General features: G+C 41.6%; 2 protein-coding genes across 5 annotated transcripts in view; both read right to left on the reverse strand.

The window, feature by feature from the left end:
- The window catches only part of ZNF512 (zinc finger protein 512), a 32,421-nt gene extending 23,078 nt beyond the window's left edge, over window positions 1–9,343 (reverse strand). For all 4 annotated transcript variants that reach the window (XM_059893355.1, XM_059893353.1, XM_059893354.1 and 1 more), the window contains exons 1-2: window positions 9,230–9,343; window positions 8,650–8,708 (exon numbers count right to left, since the gene is read on the reverse strand). In XM_059893355.1, the coding sequence (XP_059749338.1) occupies window positions 8,650–8,708; window positions 9,230–9,259 (89 nt within the window). In that variant the 5' untranslated portion in view covers window positions 9,260–9,343. The remainder of the gene's footprint in view (window positions 1–8,649; window positions 8,709–9,229) is intronic.
- A 522-nt stretch (window positions 9,344–9,865) lies between these two features.
- SPATA31H1 (SPATA31 subfamily H member 1) overlaps window positions 9,866–24,536 on the reverse strand; it is a 33,662-nt gene continuing 18,991 nt past the window's right edge. The window contains exons 5-8 of the mRNA XM_059942614.1: window positions 22,678–24,509; window positions 20,798–21,540; window positions 16,186–20,257; window positions 9,866–15,936 (exon numbers count right to left, since the gene is read on the reverse strand). Of these exons, the coding sequence (XP_059798597.1) occupies window positions 9,866–15,936; window positions 16,186–20,257; window positions 20,798–21,540; window positions 22,678–24,509 (12,718 nt within the window). The remainder of the gene's footprint in view (window positions 15,937–16,185; window positions 20,258–20,797; window positions 21,541–22,677; window positions 24,510–24,536) is intronic.

Raw genomic sequence — 24,536 nt, forward strand, 5'->3', positions numbered from 1 at the left:
CTATTTTATAAGGACTCATAAATATTTAAGGACAAATATCAAACTTGTTAGTATGGTTGTCTCTGGGAGGAAGGGGATGGATGTGGGGATAGGGAAAACAAAAAATAACAGGGACTTACAAAGTCAGTATGCTACAAAAAGGGAAAAATGATTCTCAGCTCTGTACCTGAGGTCCAACATTACAAATTTAATACAGAGATGTCCTGGTTCTGGCACAGTGGCATACAGCCACTATGGCCCATTCCTCTTGCTGATTACAACTAAAAACTCTGGACCTCAAAAAGTAAACAGAAGTAGGTGGATTGTGGAGAAGAGTTAAAACTGGGAGAAGTGAGCCACATGGGGTATGTTTCCCAGTTTTTTTTTTCTCTCACATGCAGCTTTGCAACAAGGGTGGCCCCCACTCACAGACCAGCATGGGCAGCCTAAATTCTCATAGAAACTCTATCTTTCTGGCCTTAGAAACCAGGAAAAGGGGTCTCTATAGACTAGAGAATGTGGGGGAATCATGGAGAAGAGACAGGCAAAGAAGGTGACCTCATATTTCTGTGTACAAATCCACACAAATCACAGCTTAACCTGAGCTATGTATGTGTGGAGCATACCCAAACCAGCTTAGCGAAGACTCTGAAAGTGAAATAAGATTTAAACAAACTACACAAGTCTCAGCCTAACCCCTGAGCTACTATTGTGAGACAGATCCAAACCAATATATCAAAAGCTTGGAGAACTGAAACAAGATTTGAAAAACCTGAAAAAGTCTCAAACTAACCCCTGAGCTCTAAACCATCATAGAAAAGACTCAAAAGAATGGAACCTCAGTTCCACTGAACCAATGCCTTCAGAAAGTAGGACAGAATTTATGGTCTGAACCTAAACAGGTTACCTGCTAAAATAAAAACAGCAACAATCCCCAGAAGATCCTAAAAAGACCCACAGTCTACACAAATAACATTCACAATCTTGAGAATAAATTCCAAAATTATGCAATTCACAAAGAACCAGGAAAATGTGAGCAATTCTCAAAGGACAGATGATAAACAGATGTTGGAAGATGATGCAGATGTTGGAACTATCAAAGCCTTTAAAGCAGCTATTATAACTATGCTCCATGATAGAAAGGAAAACACACTGGAAATGAAGGAAAATGTAGGAATTATCAGCAGAAAAATAGAAATCATAAAAAAGAACAAATTAATTTTAAAACTGAAAAATAACAAAGAAAATAAAAACTCACTGGATGGGCTAGTAATAGAATGGAGATGGCAGAGGAAAGAATCTATGAACTTGAAGACAGATCAATAGAAATTATCCAATCTGAAGAATAAAGAGGACAAAACACTGAAAAACAGTCAACAAAGCCCCAACAAGCTGTGGTGTCAATATCAAAAGATCTAACTTAAGCGTAGTTGTAATCCCAGAAGAAGAGGAAAGAGAGATTGAGGAAAAATTTTTGAAAAAAAATAATGGTGGAAAAATCCCCCAAATTTAATGAAAAACTTAAATTTACAGATTTAAGGAGCTCAACAAACACTCAATAGAAAAACACACCTAGATATATCTTAATGAAACTGTTTCAAACTGAAGATTTTTTAAAAATCCAGAAAGCAGGGAGAAAAAAATGACATATTACATACAGAGAACAATGATTCAAATGATTGTGAATTTCTCAACAGAAACCAAGGACAAGACAGCACAACAACATCTTTAAAATCCTGAGAGAAAAGATTTATCAATCCAAAATTCCATATTCAGTGAAAATACCCTTTAGGAATATTTCTTCAGATGAAGAAAAACTAAGAAAATTTGTTGTCAGCAGACTGCTGTATGAAAAATGCTAAGGGAAATAATTCCAGCTGAAGGAAAAATGACACCAGAGAGAAATTTGGATTTTTAAGAATGAAGAAAGAGCAAGAGAAATGGCAAACAGCCAGGTAAATATTAAAAACTCTTTAAAGCAAAATTTTAACATTATCTTGTAAGGTTTTCAATAAATGTAGATGTAATATATATGACAACTATAATTTAATGGTCAGCAGGTAGGGGGTTAAAGGAATCTATATGGTCTAAGGCTTCTACATTTAAGCAAAGTGGTAGTATTTTAACTCTAAGTAGATGATGAAAGGGTAGGTATGTATATTGTAATTCCTAGAGCAACCACTACCAAACCACCCCCTCAAAGGAAAAAAAAAGGGGGGGGGGAGTAGGAGAGAGAGTCAAAATCAAATAGATAAATTATGGCACACTAAACATTTAAATAATCCAAAAGAAGGTACAGAGGAACAAAAAACAGAGTAGAGAGAACAAATAATTAAATGGTAGACCTAAATCCAATCATGCAATTAATTTAAATGTTTACGGTCTAAATACTCCAGTTAAAAGTCAGAGATTGGGAGAGTAAATAAAAAAGCAATATCCTAGTATATGCTGCCTACAGAAGCACACTTTATTTAAATATAAAGACATATGTAGATTGGAAGTAAAAGGATGAAAAAATTATACCATGCCATCAGCAAACACAAGAAGGCTAGAGTGGCCATTTTAATATCAGATAAAATAGACTTCAAGACAAAGAGTATTACCAGAGATAAAAAGGGACACTTCATAATAATTAAAATGACAAATCATCAGGAAGACATAATTACTCATTGCATGTGTCTAACAATAGAGGCTCAAAGCACACAAAGCAAAACTGATAGAAAAAGAAAAGTAGACAATTCTACAATCTTACCAGAAATTTTAAGTCCTCCTCCTCTTAGGAACTGACAGACTAGGCAAAAATTGAGTAAAGACACAGAAGATCTGAACTACACTATTAGCCACCTTGCTGTAGTTGACATTTATAGAACACTACATCCAACACTATGGGATATACTTTCTTTTCAAGAGCACACTGTGCATTCACAAGATAGATCATATACTGGGCTATAAACTTTAAACTTAAAAAGATGAAAATCATACATGTGTTCTCTGACCACATCAGGATTAAATCAGAAATCAAGAATAGCAAGGTATCTAAAATAAAAAATAAATCTGGCAATTAAAGAATCCAATTCTAAATAATTCATGGGTCAAAAATGAAATCACAAGGGAAATTCAAAAATATTTTAAGTGAATAACAACAAAAATATATATAACAAAATTTGTGGGGGCTTCCCTGGTGGCGCAGTGGTTGAGAATCTGCCTGCCAATGCAGGAGACACGGGTTCGAGCCCTGGTCTGGGAAGATCCCACATGCCGCGGAGCGACTGGTCCCGTGAGCCACGATTGCTGAGCCTGCGCGTCTGGAGCCTGTGCTCCGCAACAGGAGAGGCTGCGATAGTGAGAGGCCCGTGCACCGCGATGAAGAGTGGCCCCCGCTTGCCGCAACTAGAGAAAGCCCTCGCACAGAAACGAAGACCCAACGCAGCCATAAATAAATAAATAAATAAATAAAATTTAAAAAAAAAAAAAAAAAAAAAAAAAAAAATTTGTGGGACGCAACTAAAGCAGTACTTAGAAGGAAACTTAAAGCTGTAAATGCTTATGTTAGAAAAGAAGATCTAAAATCGATGAGTTAAGATTTCATCTTAAGGTACCTTAAAAAGAAGAGCAAAGTAAGCCCAGAGAAATAGAAGGAACAACATAATAAAAAGGAGAAATTCATAAATTAGGAAACAGATATTACAGAAAATCTGGTTCTTTGAAAAGATCACAAAATTGACAACACTGTAGCTAGATTGATCAAGAAAAAAAGATGCCAAAGATACCACAAATAACCAATGTCAGAAATGAAAGAGGGGTTATTACTATACATCATACAGACATTAAAATAATGAGAATACTTCAAAAAACTTTATGCCAAAAAAACTGACAAATTAAGATGAACAAATTTCTTAAAAAATACAACTTACCAAACTGACATAAGAAGAAACTGGAGGCATAAAGATCAGAAGGAAAAAAGTAAAACTGCCCCTACTTGCAGATTTTTTTAACAGATTTTATTCAGTTTGTTTACAAAGATAATCTCAGGAAATATATGAAATAATTACTAGAATTAAAAGTGAGGGCTTCCCTGGTGGCGCAGTGGTTGAGAGTCTGCCTGCCAGTGCAGGGGACACGGGTTCGAGCCCTGGTCTGGGAGGATCCCACATGCCACGGAGCAACTAGGCCCGTGAGCCACAATTGCTGAGCCTGCGCGTCTGGAGCCTGTGCTCCACAACAAGAGAGGCCGCGATAGTGAGAGGCCCGCGCACCGCGATGAGGAGTGGCCCCCACTTGCCGCAACTAGAGAAAGCCCTCGCACAGAAACGAAGACCCAACACAGCCATAAATAAATTAAAAAAAATTAAACTTAAAAAAAAAAAAAATGAATTGAGGGACTTCCCTGGTGGTGCAGTGGTTAAGAGTCTGCGTGCCAGTGCAGGGGACACAGGTTCAATCCCTGGTGCAGGAAGATCCCACATGCCACGGAGCAACTAAGCCCGTGTGCCACAACTACCAAGCCTGTGCTCTAGAGCCCGCAAGCCACAACTACTGAGCTCATGTGCCACAACTACTGAAGCCTGCGTGCCCTAGAGCCGGGGCTCCACAACAAGAGAAGCCACCACAATGAGAAGCCCGCACACCGCAACGAAGAGTAGCCCCCGCTCACTGCCAACTAGAGAAAGCCCGAGCACAGCAACGAAGACCCAACACAGCCAAAAAATAAATTAATTAATTAATTAATTTTAAAAAAATGAATTTAGCAAGTGACAGGATACAAGGCTAAAATACAAAAATCAATTGTGGGACTTCCCTGGTGGCGCAGTGGTCAAGACTCCGCGCTCCCAATGCAGGGGGCCCGGGTTTGATCCCTGGTCAGGGAACTAGACCCCGCATGCATGCCGCAACTAAGAGTTCACATGCCACAACTAAGGAGCCCGCTGGCCACAACTAAGGAGCCCATGTGCTGCAACTAAGGAGCCTGCGAACCGCAACTAAGGAGCTCGCCTGCTGCAACTAAGACCCAGCACAACCAAATAAATATTTTTTTAAAAAGTGTATTCTTAGCTACTAGCAACAAGCAACTAGAAGATGAACTTATAAAAATAATAGCATTTACAATAACAAAAAACACAGCAACCTAGGAACAAATCTAGGAACCCAGAAACAAATCTAAGAAAAGCCATCCAAGAATTTTACAATGAAAACTACAACACACTGGTGAGAGAAATTGAAGACCTAAATAAATGGAAAAATATAACAGGCTCATAAATCAGAAAATTCAATATTGTTAAAATGGCAGTTCGCCCTAAATCGACCTATAGATTCAATACATATACCAGTCAATACTCCAGCATGCTTCCTTTTATAGAAATAACAAACTGATTGTAGAATTTATATAAAAAGGCCAAGAAAATATAATAGCTGAAACAATCTTGAAAAAAACAACAAAGTTAGATGACTTACCTTATCTGATTTCAGGACTTACTCTAATGCTACAGTATCAAAACAGTTTAGTATTGGCAAAAAGATAGACATATACATTAACAGGAGAGAATAATGAAAGTCCAGAAACAGACCCACACCTATACATGTTCAACTGATTTTTAACAAAGATGCCAAGGCAACTGAACAGGGAAAGGATAGTCTTTTCAACAACTGGATATACAAATGGAAAGAAATTAATATTGACCTTTATAACACACCATACATAAAAATTAACTCTAAATGAGCCATAGACCTGAAGGTAAAACCTATAAAACTTCTGGAAGAAAGCAAAGGAAAAAATCTTTGCAATTAGGGATGGCAAAGTTTTCTTAAATAGAATACAAATAGAATGAAACATAAAAGGAAAAAATGATAAAATTTTTATTATTTTTAATGATAAATTTAAAACTTTGGCTCTTCAAAAGACACCATTAAGAAAATGAAATGCAAACCACTGACGAGGAAATATTCAGGACACATACAACAAAAGAACTGTGTTCAGAAAATATTTTTTAAAAATTAAATTATATAATTTAATGGTGAGACAAAACACAATTTTTTTTTTTGAGGGGTGGCAAAAGACATGAACAGACACTTGACAAAAAAAGATATATGAATGGCCAATAAGCACATGAACAGATGTTTTACACCACTATTCATCAGGAAAATGCTCATTAAAACCACAATGAAACACAATTATACACCCATTAAATTAGCTAAAATTAGAGACTTACTCTCCTACACTGCTGGTAAGAATGTAAAATAATACCGCCAATTTGGAAGACTGACAATTTCTTAAAAAGTTAAACATACTCCTGACATAGGACCCAATCAACCTAAGATGGTAAATTCCATCTTAATAAATAAATACTGTGTTAAGTATTTATCAAAAGAAACAAAAATATTTTTCCACACAGAGACTTGCCCATGAACGTTCACAGCAGTTTTACTGTAATACCTCCACACTGAGAATAACCCAAATGTCCCTCAAGATAGATGGCTAAACAAACTATGTTATATCCATAATGGAATTTTGTTTAGCAACAAAAACTATTCTTCATTCAAAATCATTATTTTGAGTGAAAGAAATCATGCAAAAAGAGGACACAATGTCTGATTTCATTTATAGAAAATCCTAGAACATGCAAACCACTGTACAGTGACAGAAAACAGGTCAGGGGGTGTCTGGGGACAGGAGTGGAGGGAGGAATGAATTGCAAAGGGACGTGAAAAAACTTTTGGGAGAGATGGAAATGTTATCTTGATTGTTTTACACCACTATTCATCAGGAAATAGTGTTTCATGGGTACTTACATATGTCAAAGCTGAAGATACTGTATACATATATCTATATATTTATACAATATACTTATTGTATAAATATATGCAGTCTACTGTATTTCAATTATACTTCAATGAAGTTATAAAAAAAATTTTAGTGGGAACTGGCAGTCCTCTAGGGCCAAAACCCACCATCCCAAACAATGGGAACAATCTCTACTAGAAAGACTTGATAGTATCAACAGGCCATTAAGAGTCAAGTCCCATATGACTCCTCTTAGGAAACTGTCCTCAGAGAAATTTCTTTGCTGTCAGTGTAGGACTCAGATATACCGACCTCCCTGCTCATGAATAAGCAAGAGTATAGGGGAAAAAAAATCAACAGTTTTAACATCTTGGGGATTAAGTCAACGTGGATAGGGAATCCCTCCCTCCAGCTCTCTTTTATTTTTAAAGGACTCAACAAAAACAATTCTCAAGTATTTTACATTACCTATCAACTCAGGGTATTTGATTATTTGTTAAAAACCAGATTAATCTCAAACTTCTCTTTCCATAAATATGACAAGAAAAAGCCTTTGGCTCATACAATAACTATCATAATTGTAGTGATTTTAAAATAACCTGTTGTGTGTGGTACTATCTTTCAGTCTCGGCTTCTGATCACAAAGATGAGAAGTTTAACCTATTTTCAACTCCTTTCTGATCTACCAAGAATTTTTAAGAGCCCCTAGTTCACTCTCTAGGTGCAAATATTTAGATTTCATTAGAAAAGTATTTTACGTTCATCTCAGTATCCTTTGCAGCCTTTTTTTATTCTACCCAATCCTTAAATACTGATGTTTTCCACGGTTTCATTCTCTACTCTCTTCTAGTCTCATTTCTCATGGAGGATTCTCAAACTTCACAATGTCCTAGGAGGCCAGTTAAAAATAAGGATTCTGATGCCCTAACCCCAATGATTCTGATTCTGATAAATAGATGAGGGCCCATTAATCTTTACATTTCTGAATAATTACCCACTTGCTATTCCATTAAATCCTTTTACCCATTCACATTCTGTTCTTTCTTCTGAAAAACAAAAACAAAGAACAAAAAAACAAAACAAAACCCTTTTCCTTCTGGCTAACTGTATTATTCCTTGACTTTCAAGTCTGTTTAGGAGTGATTTGCTCTGGCAACCTTTCCCTTCCAAACATCACTCCCCTTCCCAAAAGGCTATATTAAATTCCTGTTTAAAAACATTTCTTTACACTGTATTGTGTGGATCTCCTTGCCTAAATCGGTTAGACTGTTAGTTGTGTGCTTTTCACGTCTGTGTATCTAACCTACCACAGAGCTGGCACAAAGCAGATATTTAGTAAATATTGTATGAATGAATTAATCCCTTCCAATGAGTATCTCCTTAACAAGAATCTTTTTTGTATTAACAAATATGGAAAAGCTTAGCACATTCAGTAAACAATAAACCAGTCTTGAAGCCAAGTAGTTTGAAAATATAAGCATTTCTTACAGTCATTTTTATCAGTCCTTCCCAAGTTCATCAATGTATTCATGAGTACATATTTGATGTCTAAAGAAATGCACGGCTACACTGAGTCACACATCCCATTTTTCTTATAATTCGTACTTCTTTTTTTTTGGAAGCCAAGTTTTCCTCCCCCACACTAGGATTAGACTTGCACTGTCCAATCAGGTGGCCACTAGTCACAGGTGGCTATTTAAATTAATTAAAATACAACTTAAAATTCAGCTCCTCACTGACATAAGCCACATTTCAAGCGCTCAACAGTCATACGTGGCTAGTGGCTACAGTACTGGACAGTGCGGATACACAACATTTTCATCATCACGGGAAGTTCTATTGGACAGCGCTGGCGACACAATTATAAATGGATCGCACAAAACCTCACTTACTTCTTAGCTCCCACGATCCTCGTGCTCCTCTGCTGCTTAAAGGATGTGGGTCCCGGGGTCTAGCAAATTGCAAGCACATGAGTAAATGCTAGGGGCCTCTGAACCTTGACCACAAAAAGACGAATCCCCCTGTGCCAAGAAATGAAGCTCTCCCGGGGCTACTCCCTCAAACGGAAGAAGGCAAGACTTTTGACGAAAAATGTGCCGCCCTATCTTCGTACAGGGTCAAGGCAGGTGACAACACTAGAGCCTTCATCTCCCCCATTCTCAAAGCCCTGTCCTAGAAAGAGGCTCTAAAAGGGAGACAGAAAGCGAGGACAACGGATATGGGAGGCACTGGGGATGTAGAAAGAATAGAGACTAACGGCAATATGACGAGGAACTGAGTCCAAGGGGGTGGGGATCGGGCAGCAGAAGTCGGGGGAAAAACGAGGGGGCTGGTATATCTGACCTAGAAGGGTGGGGCCTGCGATGGGCTCTGATAAAACCAACTCTGAGCAGGGGACAAAAGCGAGGGACCGCGTGTGGCGGGCTCGACAGCGCTACCCCTAAAGCGTAACGGTCAAACCGAGAAACTCACGGCGGGCACTGCACCGAGTCTGGAAGACATCACTCCCTCTCCACGCCTAACAAATTCACCCAAGGGCTCCGGCCAGATCAACGCCACTTCCGCTCTCCTCTCCGCTCCCGGATGTGGAGTCGGCGCCGCGAGCCCCGTGTCGAACGTCTACTTCCGCCTCTCAGCTTCCGAGGGGGCTGCGGCAGGGCGAGTCACATGACCAGGCCCCCACACCCCCGCCCCACACACACTTCCTCTGAGACCCCGCCCCGGGAGTGCGCTGTGGGACCCGGGAAACTGGGGGTTGGGGGTTGGAGCCTCTGCTTGGCCTCGGAGTCCGTCCGTCTCGTTCCCTCCGTTTGCACTACCTCTCCTGCCCCTCCACGCCCCCATGCTCCACCGGGCACGACGAGTGGTCTTTCTAGGTGCACAGGAAGGTCAATTATTACCCGTTTATTTATCTTAGGGAAATGACAGAGCCATTCCCGCCTTCCCTCCCTCCCTCCCCTCAGGTAGAGAGAAGTAGAAGCTCTTTCATTGCTGAGGGTGCAGGAAGTGGAAGCCAGTGGCTGAGCAGGAAGGAAGCCAGGAAAAGGCAACTTGGTGGAGACTTGAGCGAGGCAATGAATAACTGGGGCGGGTCTCTATCTTCTAGCGTCAGGCCTCCAAACTTGCCCTCCTTTGGGGTTTTTTGGTGTGGTCTCTAGGAGACATGTTTGAGTTACTCCTGAAATCTTTACCCAAACTATATCTGGGCCTCTCCCTAGGTGAGCTGTGCTTGAGTCTCTCCTTGAGGGGACTTTGGTGGCTCCTCTCAGAAGCACTGTGTCCTCTCCTCTCAGAGGGACTGCGACATCTCCTCTCAGAGGCCCTGCGGTGGCTCTTCTCAGAGGGACTGCGATGGCTCCTCTCAGAGGCCCTGCAGTGGCTCCTCTCAGAGGGACTGCGATGGCTCCTCTCAGAGGGACTGCGACATCTCCTCTCAGAGGCCCTGCGGTGGCTCTTCTCAGGGGGACTGTGACATCTCCTCTCAGAGGCCCTGCAGTGGCTCCTCTCAGAGGGACTGCAATGGCTCCTCTCAGAGGCACTTCGGTGGCCCCTCTCAGAGGGACTATATTGGCTCCTTCCAGAAGAATTCCATGGGATTCTTTCCCTACAGAAGCTGTGGTGGTTTCGTTCCTTGTGTGTGGACTTTTCTTTAAGGTGACTGTGTGAGGTTCTCTTCATAGGGGAACCATGTAAGGGTCTCCCTCCAGCGTAAACTCTGGTTCCTGGTTTGGAGTTCTTGGACTCCTGGCTAGAGATTTCATTTCTGTTAAAGTTTTTCTTAGCTCTGCTATTACTCTCATTTTGAACAGGACCCAAAGGCTGGCTGCTTGAGGTGTTTTTGAGAGTGGTACTTCTTTGGGAAACTATGGGCTTGGGCAGTTGTATAGGTCTGGGTTGGAAAGAGCTATTTCCTGTTGGTTGTTGAGCTGATCTGAATTGGTCTGTTTCTCCCCACAATGTGCTCTCCTCCTTAATGGTTGGGTCTGTTGACCTTAGCTTGAGAGTTGGCATCCTGTGTCTTTTGATATCTCTTGATAAGCAATAGTCTCTGGCTTTTTGTTTTGGAAGGTAGTTTTTGCTTGACCAGAAATAGTCTCGCCTTGTCCTGTCCTCAGGCTTCTGCCCAACCAAAGCCATAATTCTGTGTGCTGTTTGGAATGCCTGCTTTAGGCCCTGAAAAAGGAGTTGTATGAATTTTGGTTGGGAGGATTTCTTAGGTTGTCTTTTTAAAGAGGCGGTAGTTGTCTGAGACGCTCCACTCATCTTCCTTCTTAACTGGCTTGGTAATTCCTTAGAGGAATTAGGAGCCCACTTTTCATCCTGATTGCTTTCAGAGTCACTCTCTGATAGAGAGTGAACTTCAGTGAATTCATAGTGTCCAGGCTCTCTAATTTCTGTCTTTTCTACTAGGCCAGGGCTGCCACCTTGCCTTCGCCTGATGTGGACTTGTATAGGAGCAGGACACTGGGAAGACCCAGACTGGAAATCTATTGTAGAAGTAGGACTCTTGGAAGCTTGAGTATAGCCTTTAGCTTTCCTTAGTGATGTTGATCTAAGGCTCCTTGGTGTGATGGGTCTATCTCGTCTATGATACTTTGGGACTTGGGGTCTTTTCCCAGTTTGCAACCTAAAGCCAAGACGCAACCTGATCTCTCCATGGCCTTCAGGAGTGCTTACAAGGTGAAGCTGTGGATAGATAAGAAGGTAAGTTCCAAACGTGGCCTGTAATTTATGGCAGCAATTAAATCCTGAACATCGGCCACACTGTAGGCAGATAGGGTATTTTAGAACCAGACCTGAAGCTAAAGGTGGAGGTACGTTGGGGGGTATTTGACTCCTTAACAGTTTTGCTGCTATTTTTAGCTGCAGATCTTGTAGAAGCTGGAACTGTTCTGAGAAGTCAGACTTGGCCTGGGGAAGATAACTTGGCTTGAGGGAGTGTTGGGACTCAAAAATCCTTGTCTGTGAATCACTCTGTGAGTTCTCACTCTCTTCCACTGGAACAGAATCTCTCCTAGCAAAAAATACGTTGAAGGAAGACTCTGACTTTGCTGGGGCAGGAAGCTGACTCCCTGTACATGAAACAGGCATGTGCTGAATGACTTCCTGGGATATATCACAGGGCTTTGAGTTTGTTTTCTTTATTCTCACTCTAGTGCCAGAGTAGTGCTGTATTATGGAGGACATGGAGCCACGTGTCCACATCCTTAAGGCCATTCTTTTCTCATGACCATGGCATGAAGTATGTCTCTGAATGTAGTTTTTGACCACTGAAGGCTGAGAAATAGTACCTTGACCCTTCTCAAGCAGACTCTGGGAAAATTCCATCAATTCAACTGGAACCCCAAATAAATTCTGAATAGATTGACAGGTATCTGCAGTGGCTCTTTCTGTTAAAGATGTTTGAGAATAAAGCTTCCTTTCCATGCTAGTCCCCAAGACATTCCCCAGCGTTAGCATACTGGAGAGGTATTTTCTAGGTAGTCGCTGCCTCCAGGAGCGACTCTCCCAGACATTCCGTCGCCTGCCCAGGACAGGCCAGGTAAGGCCTCTTCGAGCCCCTGATCCTGCCTGGAAGATCCTAGATTTTACATGTTTTATGCTTTGCAACTTTGGTTCTGGAGTAGACGCCAAATATTTCACACCTTGTTGCTGTGATTCTGGAGACAAATTTGAAAATTTGACACTAGTCAACATTGGTCCTGGTATGAACTTCTTAGTTGACTCTGGTGCTGACACTACTGATTTCATACCTTGCAATCCTGAAGTCAACTCTTGGCAATTCATACCTTGTTGTTGGGACCCTGGTGTCAACTCTACAGATTTCACATTTTGAAGACATGGCTGTGGTGCAAAGACCTCAGATTTAACACATTGTGACCTGAGGCATGATGATGACCCTAAAGAATTCACACTTTGAGGCTGTAGCAATAGGTTTGACTTCATAGATTTCACATCTTGAGAACATGGTGCTGATACAGACACTACAGATTTCTGCCTGAGGCAAGAAATCAATTTCTTAGAATTCACATCTTGAGGTTGTGGCTCCAGTTTCAACTCCAGAGATTTCCCATCTTGAAAACATGGCGCTGGTGCAAACACCACAGATCTTACACTCTGCGGCCTGAGGTGTGAAGGCAACTCCTCAGAATTCATACCTTGAGGATGTGGCTCTGGATTTAACTCCACAGATTTCACTTTTTGAAAACGTGGCTCTAGTGCAAACACGTTCCATTTCAAGTTCTGCAGCTCAAAGTCTGAAATCAATTTCGTAGAATTTGTACCACAAAGCAATGGCTCTTTGTTCATCTTCACAGACTTCATATCTTCAAGAAGTTGCTCTGGTAAAAATAACATAGGTTTCATACCTATGTTTAACTGAGGGCCCAAAGTGAACACAGACTGCACAACGTGTTGCTCTTCCCCAAGGTGGTTCACCAAAAATTGGACTTCTGGAAACTTTGTGTCTGGAGTTAACTCAGAAGATTTCACATCTTGCAAATGTGGTTCGGGGTTGAACAACATAGATTTTGTACCATGAGACTCTGGCCCGGGGTTCATTTCAGAGGGTTTCATGCCTTGCATCTGTGGCCCTGGATTAGACTTTATAGAATTTATGTATTGAAGTTCTGACCCTGAATTCAACCCAGTAGAACTCACACCTTGCAACTGTGCGCCAGAGTTGAACTTTGTTGAGATTATACCTTGAGACTTTGTCCCTGGAGTCAATTCACATTTTACATCGTGTAAATGCTGCACAGGACTGAACATAATAGATTTTATACCTTGAAGTTCTGGCCCCAGATTCAAATCAGAAGATCTCATACCTTTACATTTTGTCCCTGAAGTTAACTCAAGAGATTTTACACTTTGCAAGTGTGGCCCACATTTGCAACCCATAGAATTTAAACATTGTAATTTTGGCTCTGGATTCAACTCAGAAAAATTTGCACACTGCATCTGTGGCCCAGGGTAGCATTCTGTAGGTGCTACACTTAGAAACTTTGACTCTGGACTCAATTCAGATTTCTGACCTTGGCAATGTGGTCCAGGATTGAACACCATAGATGTCTCACATTGATTCTCTGTGCCTGGATTCGCCTCAGATCCCATATCTTGACATGTTTTCCCCGAAGTCAACTCAAAAGATTTTGCTCCTTGCAAGGGTGGTCCATGTTGGCACCCCATAGAATCTAAACATTGTAATTTTGGCTCTGGATTCAATTCAAAAGACTTTGCACACTGTATCTGTGGCCCAGGATTGCATTCTGTGGGTGCTACACTTAGAAACTTTGACCCTGGACCCAATTCAGATTTCAGACCTTGGCAGTGTGGTCCAGGGTTGAACACCATAGATGTCTCACTTTGAATCTCTGTCCCTGAATTTAACTTAGAAGAATTCATGCCTTGAAGTTTTGAAACGGAATTTAATTCAGAAGAGTTTGTGCCTTGCAAATGTGGCCCAGGGTTGCATCCAGTAGAATTTACACACTGAAGTTTTGGTTCTGAAATGAATGCAGAAGAATTCACACCTTGCAAATAAGGCCCAATGCAGAGCACTTTAGATTTTCTACCTTGAAGCTCTGGACTAGGATTCAACCCAGAAGACTTTATATCTTGCACCTGTGACCCAGTGTTGAATGGCATATAATTTATACACTGACGCTGTGGCCCTGGATTCTGTTCAGAGCATTTCCCACCTTGTAATTTAGGCTTATGCTTGAATTCCAGAAATTGCTCATCTGGAAGCTTCATTTCTGTGCTCAACTCAGATTTTACCTCTTGCAACTGTGGTCCAGGATTGAACTCAAAATATTGAATACCTTGAAGCCTTGTTCCCAGACAAAAATCAGAAGATTTCACATCTTGCAACTGTTGGTCAGGATTGAATTCCAAAGATTTCACATCTTGAAGCTTTGTCCCTTTGCATAATTCTGAAGATTTTATATGTTGCGAATGTGTCCCAGGATTGAACACCATGACTTTTACACTTTGAAGTTCTGGCCATGGATTCAACTTGTCAGATTTCTCATCTTGCCACTGCTTTCTACCACTGATCTCAGACAATATTCCACTATGAATCTTTGATTCCAAGGCCAACTCAGAGGGTTTTGCAACCTGAAATTCTAGACCAGGGTTGACCTCTGTAGAGTTCATTAATTGAAGCTTTATATGTTCAGAAGATTTTGCACCTTGCAATTTTGCCTCAGGGTTGAATTCCATAGATTTCACACCTTGAAGGTGTGCCTCTGGTGTCAACATAGACAATTTCCTGTCTTGTAACTGTGGAGCTGAGTTAAACCCCAAAGATTTCACATCTTGTACCTTTGTACCAAGAGTCAATTCAAAAGGTTTCATATCTTGCCACACTGGCCTGGTGGTGAACTCCACAGATTCTCCACTTTGAAGCTTTGTCTCTGGTGTTAACTCTGAAGATGTCACACCTTGCAACCATGGAACAACAGATTTCAAATCTTGAAGCCTCCACTCTCGCATCAAATCAGATTTCTCACCCTGTCTCTGTGGTCCAGGGTTGAACTCCACTGATTTCACACCTTGAAGCTTCCTCCTCTGGGTTAAATCAGATTTCCCACCTTGTAACTTCAGTCCACAGTTAAACTCTAAGGATTTCACATCTTGAAGCTTTGTCTCTTGAATCAACTCAGAAAATTTTTTACTTTGTGTCTCTGGTCCAGAGTTGAACACCGATTTCGCTTTCTGAAGCTTTGTCCCTGGGATCACTTCAGAAGATTTCATAACTTGAAAGTGTGGTCTAGAACTTAACCGCTTAGATTTTACATCTGGAAGCTTTATACCCATGATCAGCTCAGAACACTTCATATCTTGTAAGTGTGGGCCTGAGTCCAACTCTACAGATTTCACACCTGGAAACTTCCTCCCCAGAGTCAAATCAGAAGATTTCTCACCTTGTAACTTTGGACTAGGTTTCAGTTCTACAGACTTCACACCTTGAAGCTTTTCCCTTGGGATAACTTCAGATGATTTCATACCCTGCAAGTTTGGTCCAGACCTGAAATTCGTAGATTTTACATCTTGAAGCTTTATATCTGTGATTAATTTGGAAGATTTCATATCTTCCAACTGTGGACCCGACTTGAATTCCACTGATTTCACTTTTTTAAGCTTTGTCCCCAGTATCAACTCAGAAGATTTCACACCTTGCAATGGTGGCGCAGATTTGGACTTCACAGATTCCACATTTTGAAACTTTGAGTCTGAGATTAATTTAGAAGATTTCACTCTTTGCAATTGTGGCTCAGAGTTGAACACGAATTTCACATTCTGAAGCTTTGATCCCAGAATCAGCTCAGAAGATTTCAGAACTTGCAACTGAGGACTGGGGCTGAATTCTTTATGTTTTACATCTTGAAGCTTTATCTTTGAGGTCCATCCAGAAGATTTTACACCTTGTAACAATGACCCAGGGTTGAAATCTGTAGACTTGACACCTTGAATCTTTGTCCCCACAGTCAATTTAGAAAATGTTGTACCTTGCAACTGTGAGTCAGAGATTAACTCAGTAAATTTCTTATCTTGGGACTTTGTCTCAAGTGGTGACTTAGAAGATTTTAGACCTTGCCACTGTGGCCCACTGTTGAAATCCTCAGATTTCACACCTTGAAGCTCTGTCTGAAGAGTCAACTCAGATGACTTCATACTTTTCAAGTGTAGTGGGGAGTTCAACTCTATAGTTTTATCACTTTGTAATTGTGACTCTTGGCTTAATACCCCAGATTTCACCTCAGGAAACTGTGGCTCTTTTGTAAGCAATACAGACTTCACACCTTGAAGCTGTGTTCCTGGGGATGACGGTAATGGTTTCACTTCTTGAAACCATGGTCCTGGGATCAACTTAGGAGATTTTCCATCATGCAAGTGAAGCCTAGATTTGAACATCATGGGTTTTATATCACAGAGCTTTGACTTGGAAGTCAGGTCACATGATTTCTTACTTCTAAACTGTAGACAAGGTTTCAAATTGAGACCTTGAGGCTGAGGTTCTTGGAGTGATGCCAAAGATTGTATACCTTGGAGCTTTGGCCTTGGAGTCAATACAGATGACTTTATATCTCTTAACTGTATCAAAGGTTTCAACTCTGCTGGTTTGACACATTGAGATTGCAACCCAAGATTTAGCAGAGATTTCACACCTTGAAACACTGGTGCAGGCATCCACTGAACAGTTCTCATACTTTCAAGCTGTGGCTTTTGGTTTAACTCCACAGTTTTCATACCTTGAAGCTGTGGCTCTGAGGTTGATGCCAAAAATTTTCCTTCTTGCCGCTGTGGTCCTGGGGATAACTCAGGAGTTTTCACACTCTGCGACTGTGGCCCAAGGTTGAACTTCATATATGTTGCACCTTGAATTTTTGGCCCCAGAGGCAATTCAGATGACTTCACATCTCTTAACTGTATTGAAGATGTCAACTCTACAGATTTGACACCTTGAGATTGTGACTCAAGATTTAACCCTACAGATTTCACACCTTGGAACTCAGGTCCTGGTATCCACTGAATACATCTCATACTTTCAGGCCTTGGCTCCTGTTTTAACTCAACAGTTTTCACACCTTGAAGTTGTGGCTCTGAAGTTGACTTTGAGGATTTCACTTGTTGCAGCTGTGGTCCTGGGGTCAACTTGGGAGACTTTATACTTTGCAACTGTGGTTCAAGTTTGAACTCTTTAGATTTTACACCTTGAATATTTGATTCTGGAGTCAATTCAAATGATTTCCTACCTTTCAACTCTAACTGAAAGTTGGGATCTACTAATTTTCTCTCTTTAAATTTTAGCTCTGGAGTTAACTCCCAAGACATCCCATCTTCTGACTTAGACCCTCTCTTCAGTGGCTCTGAATTCACACATTGCTGCTCTGGTGAGATTACAGATATCTCACCAACCTGTTTTGGCCCAGGAGTTAAATTCACAAGTTCCATCTCTTGAAGCTGTTGCCTCGGGGCTAAAGCCACAGATTTTACTCCTTGAAACTTTTGTCTTCTGGTTGCAAACGCAGATTTTACTGCCTGCTTCTTTAGCCTTGGGGTCAACTTCACAGATTTTACAAATTGCAGCTCTGGATCTGGAGTCTTCTCTACAGGTTTTAAACTTTGAGGATTTGAACGTGGGGTTATCTCCAAAATTTTCACATCTTGCATTTGTGGCTCGGTAGTCAATTCCTGAGGTTTCATACCTTGTAGTTGAGGCCCTTGGAGCAATGACCTTGGTGCAAAAAACACAGAATTCTCATCTTGCATCCTTTGTCCAAGTTTCAATTCCACAGCTTTCACATCTTGCAGTTGTATCCTTGGGACCAACGTCACAGTTTTTAATCCTTGATTTCTTGAACCCAGAGCCAACTCATCAGATTCCACACCTTGAAGCTTGGAATCTGAGGTGAGTTTCACAGATTTGACGTCTTCTATCTGTGGCCCTGAGGTTATCTCCACAGACTTCTTAACTTCCAGCTGTGGACTTGGGGTTAGCAACGTAGATTTCATACCTCTTGGACATTGTCCTGGAGTTAAGGCCACAGAGTTCACATCTTTCAACTCTGACTCTGAGATCAACAACTCAGATTTCAAATCATGAAGTTTTGAGCCTGGGGTCACCTCTACCGGTTTCACATCTCCCACCTGTGGCCCAAGGGTTAACACTGTAGATTTGACATTTCCCAGTTGTGGCTTTGATGTTAACTGCATAGATTTCATACTTCCCAAATGTGGCCCTGGTGTTAACTCCACAGATTTCGTATCTTCCAGCTGTGGCTCTGGCATTAGCGCCTCAGATTGTAAACCTTGAAGCTTTGAGATTGGGATCCACTCTACAGGTTTTACATCTTGCAACTGTGATCCTTGGATCAATTCAGAAGATTTCACAACTTGTAACCGTGGTCTTCTGGTCAACTCAGAGTAGTTTACACTTGGCAACTGCGGTCCAGGAGTCAACTCCATAGATTTTGCATCTGGTATCTGTGGCTCTGAGACTAATTTATATGAAATGTCACCTTCAAAGCTTGATATGTGGTCTACTGCCACACATTTTACACCTTGAAACAGTGGCTCTGGTACTAACATCTCAGGCTTAACCCCTTGCTGCTCAGGTCCTGGGGTCAACTTCATAGATTTTACTCCTTGCATCTTTGGCTCTGGAGTGAACTCAAAAAATTTCACATATTGTTGTTGTTGCGCTGAGTTTAACTCTGAAGATTTCACACCTTGAGGTTGAGTTCCTGATGTCAGATCACAAAATTTGACATCTTGTAGCCATGGCACCACCTGTTTCACACCTTGAAGCCCTGGAGACATCTTTGCTGATTTAGAATCTTGAAGCCCTAACTCTAGAGTCGTCTCCACAGAAGTCACACTATGAAACAGTAGTCCTGGGGTTTGCTCCCCAGATTTGACACCTTGAAGCTTTGGCCCTGAAGTCAATTCAGAAAATTTTACATCTTGCTGCCCTGGCCCTAGGTTCAGTTCCTCAGATTTCACATCTTGAAATTGTAGTTTTGAGGTCAGTTTGACAGATTTCAAGCTGTGAAACTGTGATCCTTCAACAGACAGAACAGATTTCATATTTTCAACTGGGAGCCCTTGACTTAACTGCAAAGATGACTCTGTTACAAATCCTACGGACTTTATGTCTTGAAGCTGTGTTCCTGGTATAAACTGCACATGTTTGAAACCTTGATGCTTTGGTTCTGGGGTCAAATCAGAAAATCTGATATTTTGCAAGCATGGTCCTGAATTTAGTTCCATAAATTTCATACTTTGAGGTTGTGATTCTGCAGTCAACTGTACAGATACAACACTTTGATGTTTTGGTCCTGGGATAAAATCTGACAATTTTATTTCTTGCACTGGGGAAGCTGGGGTCAATTCATCAGATTTCACACCATGATGTGGAGACCCTGAGATTAAATCTATAGGTCTTTCTCCTTGAAGTGGCAGCTCTGGAGATAACTCTGAAAATCTTGCACTATGCAGCTGTGGCCCTTGGAACTGTGCCTCCTTACTCAATTCCTCTGATATCATGCTTTGTAGCACTGGCTCTTGTATTGGCTTCTCTGATTCTACCACTCTGGTAGTAGTTGACTGTTGAATTAAATTAACATATTTCACATCTTGTAATTTTGGCTCTGGCTCCAACTGCCTAGACTTTACTCCCTGGAGCTGTGGCTCTGGGGTCAACTCCATAACATGTGGTTTTCGTCCTGTAATAAACTGTTTAGATCCTACCACTAATGGGGATGACTCAGAGGTTAACTTCACATATTTCAAATTTTGCAGTAGTGGCTCTGATTTCTCATATTGCATCCCTGGTCCTAAAGTCAACTCCAGAGATCCTTTTTCTGAATATGTTGCTACTGGTATTACCTCCTGGATGTTTTCAACTGGAAATGTTGCCAACCCCACAGTTTCTGTGTTTTCATATTCTGACCTTAGGGGTATCTCTGATGACTCTGTAACTTGAAGATGTGGCTTTAGAGGAGTCATTCCTGTATATTCTCTAACTTGACCTGTTGGTTTTTGTGTTATTGCTACTTGGGGCAAAGCCTCAGAAGTCAGCCTCACAGTTTCTGTATCTTGATAGCCTTGACCTAGAGTCATCTCTGAAAATTTTTGAAAATGTGGCCTAGGCATCACCCCAGCAGTTTTCAAGACTAGCTGTGGGATCAGTTTCACAGATTCTTCCTCTTGTGGGCAGATCTCAGCAGCTAACTCTGCAGGCTCTGTGTCTTGATGCCTTGGTCTGGAAGTTAGACCCACAGATTTCAGTCCTTGTAAATGTGGTTCCATGGTCACTTTCCTTGATTCAACATGCTGTAACTCTGTCTCAGGAATTAACCTACTAGATTCTTCCAGTGGCACGTGTAAATCCACAAAATTATTATCATGCATTAATGGCCCTAGAGTCAACTCCTCAGGTTTTATACTTTTGGACTGTGGTTCTAAGGTCAATGGCACAGATTTCACATTTTGAAATTGTGGTTCCAAGATCAACTCCTCATAGTTCATAACTTCTGAATATGGTCCTAGATTCAGATGAACAAACTTCATACCTTGGGACTCTGGGGTCAACATCTTTGATTTCATACTTTGCATCTCTGATCCTGGTACCAACTCTAAAGATTCTTGTATTGTGTGCTGTGACACTGGAGTATCCCCCATGGCTTTTACACTTTGGAACATTGGCTCAAGAGTACCTTGGAATGACATTGAGTTCATCTGCATAAATTCTGAAGCTTGGCTCAGTGGCCCTGGGGTATTTCCTAAAGATGATTGTATCAACCCCCTAGATTCTTTTGCATGGTGACAAGTGTCAGAGGTAAACTTTGCTTCTGTTTCTGGATATGCTGGCTCTGAGATCATCCTTAAAGATTCTGAAGCTTGATGCCATGGGGTCAATCCTTCAGGTTCTGTGACTTGATGGTTCGGTTTGAGGTTCAACTCTACAGATTTTACTGCTTGAATGTGTGCTCCTGGGATCAGTTCCTCATATTTCATGTCTTCTACCTGTGTCTCAGGAATCAACCTCCTACTTTCTACCATTTGAGGAGTTTTCACATCTTCAAGCAATGGTACTGGAGCTGTCTCCTCAGATCTTATATCTTGTAACCATGGCTTTGGGGCAAACTCCACAGATTTCATATCTTCTTGTACTGGTCTTAGAGTCAACTCCACGGTTTTTATACCTGGAAACTCTGATGGTAGGGCCAAATGAACATATTCCATACCTTGCAACTGTGAACTGGGGGCCAAATCTATAGATTCCCTACTTTGCAACTGTGGTGCTGGGACTAACTCAGCAGGTTTTTCATTTTGTTGTTGTGGTCCCAGGGTCAATTGGATAGATTTCACACCATGAAGCTGAGACCCTGGGGCTGACTGCACAGATTTCTCACTTTGCAGCTGTGGTATGGAGGCCAACTCATCAGGTTTTATACTCTGCAGTTGTAGTTCTGGGGCCAATTCTATAGAGTTCACAGTTGGGATCAGCTGTCCATATTTTACCATTTGTGGAATTGAACCTGTGGTTATGTCTATAGATTTTGTATTTTGCAACTCTAGTCCCAAGATCAGTTTCCCAGATTTCAAATTTTGCAATCCTGGGGATAACTTCATAGAATCCATAACATTAAATTGTGGCATTGGCTTCATCCCCATATACTTCACATCTTGAAGCAGTGATGAATCTTGTAGCATTTCTGTAGATTCTGTGACTTGAGGCAGTGGCTTTTGGCTCATTCCCATAGATTCTGTACCTTGACCCAGTGACCTTGGGATTGTCCCTAAAGATTCCATCATTTGATGGTGTGACTGTGTCACCGCTACAGATTTCTCCATTTGTAGCCAGGTGTCAGATGTCAAACCCGTAGTTTCTGTGACGTGATGGCTTTGCCTTGGACTCATCTCTGAATACTCCAGAATTTGATGCCTTGGGGTCAACCTTGAAGACTCCATGACTTGATGAGGTGGTCCTGGGGTTAATGCCATAGATTCTGTGCTTTGATGGTGTGGTTGTGGAGTCATTCCCTCAGAGTCTAGCACTTGAATGCATGACTCAGGAGTTGACTCCAGAGATTCCTTGGCTTGAGATATTAGCCTTGGGGTCAAATCCTGAGTTTCTACAACTTGTGACTGTGGTGCTATGATCATTCCCATGGGTGACCCCAGTGCTGTTGGAGTTACCTTTAGAGAAGGTATGGATTGTTGTGATGGCATTGGAATCAATTCTACCAATTCCATGATTTTAGGTGGTAGCTGTGGAGGTAAGCCCACAGATTCTACCATTCCACGTGGACCAATAGTAGTAGGAGAGCTAGAAGAAGTCAAACCATCTGATTGAGTTGCCCTTGGGGTCAAATTTGCAATTTGAGACTGTGTGTCTGGAGTCAAACCCCCAGATTCTATAACATGTGACTGTGTTGGTGGAATTATCCCCATGAAATCCATAGCTTGTAATAGTGTCACTGGAGTTACTTCCAGGTAATCATTCACTTGATGCAATGGCCTGGCGATCATTTCAGGTGATTTTACATTTTGACATATTGGCCCTGGAGTAATCTTCAGTGGTTCTATGACTTGACTTTGTGGCCTTGATGTTACGTCCACTGATTCCATAACTTTATGCTGTGGCCCTGGGGTCATTTCCACAGTTTCCATGACTGCATGTCGTAGCCTTGGACTCATCTTTCCTGGTTGTATGACTTGCTGGTCCAACAATGTGGTCCTTTTCATTGACTCCATGACTTGATATTGCATCCTTGGGGTCATTCCCATTGACTGTATGATAGGTGGATGTGATTTTTTAATCATCCCCATAGAATCCATGACTTGAAGCAATGCTATAGGAGTTACCTTCACATTGCCTGTGACTTGATTCTGCTGTCTTGAGGTCATCTTCCTTGATTCCATAACTTGCTGCTGAGATCCTGGGGTTACCTCCACTGATTTAATGACTTGATATGCTGGGTTTTGGCTTACACTCACTGTTTCCGTGGCTTCCATTGGTTTCACGACTTCATTTGGTGGCCGTGGGAACAAACCCACAGTTTCTATCACTTCTGACTGTGATTCTGGAATCATCCCCATTGAATCCATGACTTGAAGTAATGCCAGTGGAGTAACCTTTATGCTATCTCTGACTTGATATGGTAGCTGTGGGGTCAGCTCCACGTTAGTCACTTGGGTCTTATGCTGCTGTATCCTTTTTTCTGGAAGATCTATGACCCTCTGCTCTACACTAAGCTCTAACACACGTTTTGGGTCCTTTGGCAGTAAAGTCGTTTCCTCTTGAGCTATGTCAACTCCTAAACTTTTGGGAGGTGGAGTGCCCATTGATGTCATTAAGGGCCTGGATCCAAGGATTTGAGGGCCATCCCCAGGTTGTGACTGCTTACCTGGGATAAGAGTCTGTGAAATTTTTGTTTCTGTTCTGTTTAATCCAGATTCCACTCCAACGTTCATGTGAAGCTGAAATGATGGAAGGTCTGGGGATTCATTGTTGATATTATGCTCAGTGCTTTGATGAATGGGCATAGATAAGTGGATTTGAGGTTTCTCTGGTTCAGGGACTCCTCCTTGTATCTCAGTTAAATAATTCAGCATTGCCCATGATTCCCTCACAGGCAGAGGCACTGTTTGTTCCTGCAAAGTACAAACCTTCCAAGCCATATGTCCCTCTAACTCCCGCCTAGCCAAAGGAGAGAGCTGGAATGGAGCTGACCCTGGCAGTAGTGGTCTCTCTTTGAAAATTGCATTTGGTCTATGATCTGACGTCAAATGACTCTTGCTCCTTCTCTCATCCTTTGTTTTCTCTTCTTGTCTGTGGAGATTTGGGGATTCAAAAAGAGAGTTGATAAAAGTGCTTTGAGGTCTTAAGGATGAAAGAGCTGCCGAATTCTGAAAAAGTTTTGATTTCCCAAGCTCTGAGAGCCTAAAAGAAGGCAGGGATGTGCTTTGGTTCCTGAACACAGGAGGAGGTTGATTTTGAGGTAAAATAGGTAAACTGTGGCTCCAGAGTTGACAAGTTGTTCCTTCAGAAAAGACAGGAAGGTGAGACAGGCTGGAGTCGTAGGATGATCCAGAGGAGATGCTACTGTCAGAAGAATGTTTTGCCTTCTTACAGTCACAACAGGGTAGAACAGGCTCCTGAGCCACAAAGACAGAGGAGGTGGAAGAAGAAATCATATCCTGTGGTTCAGGCAAACCCAATTCCATAAGACTTGATCTAAGAAATAAAGAGAAAAGTTTCTAT

Source organism: Balaenoptera ricei, chromosome 13 (genome assembly GCF_028023285.1).
Source record: "Balaenoptera ricei isolate mBalRic1 chromosome 13, mBalRic1.hap2, whole genome shotgun sequence".
Lineage (NCBI taxonomy): Eukaryota > Metazoa > Chordata > Mammalia > Artiodactyla > Balaenopteridae > Balaenoptera > Balaenoptera ricei.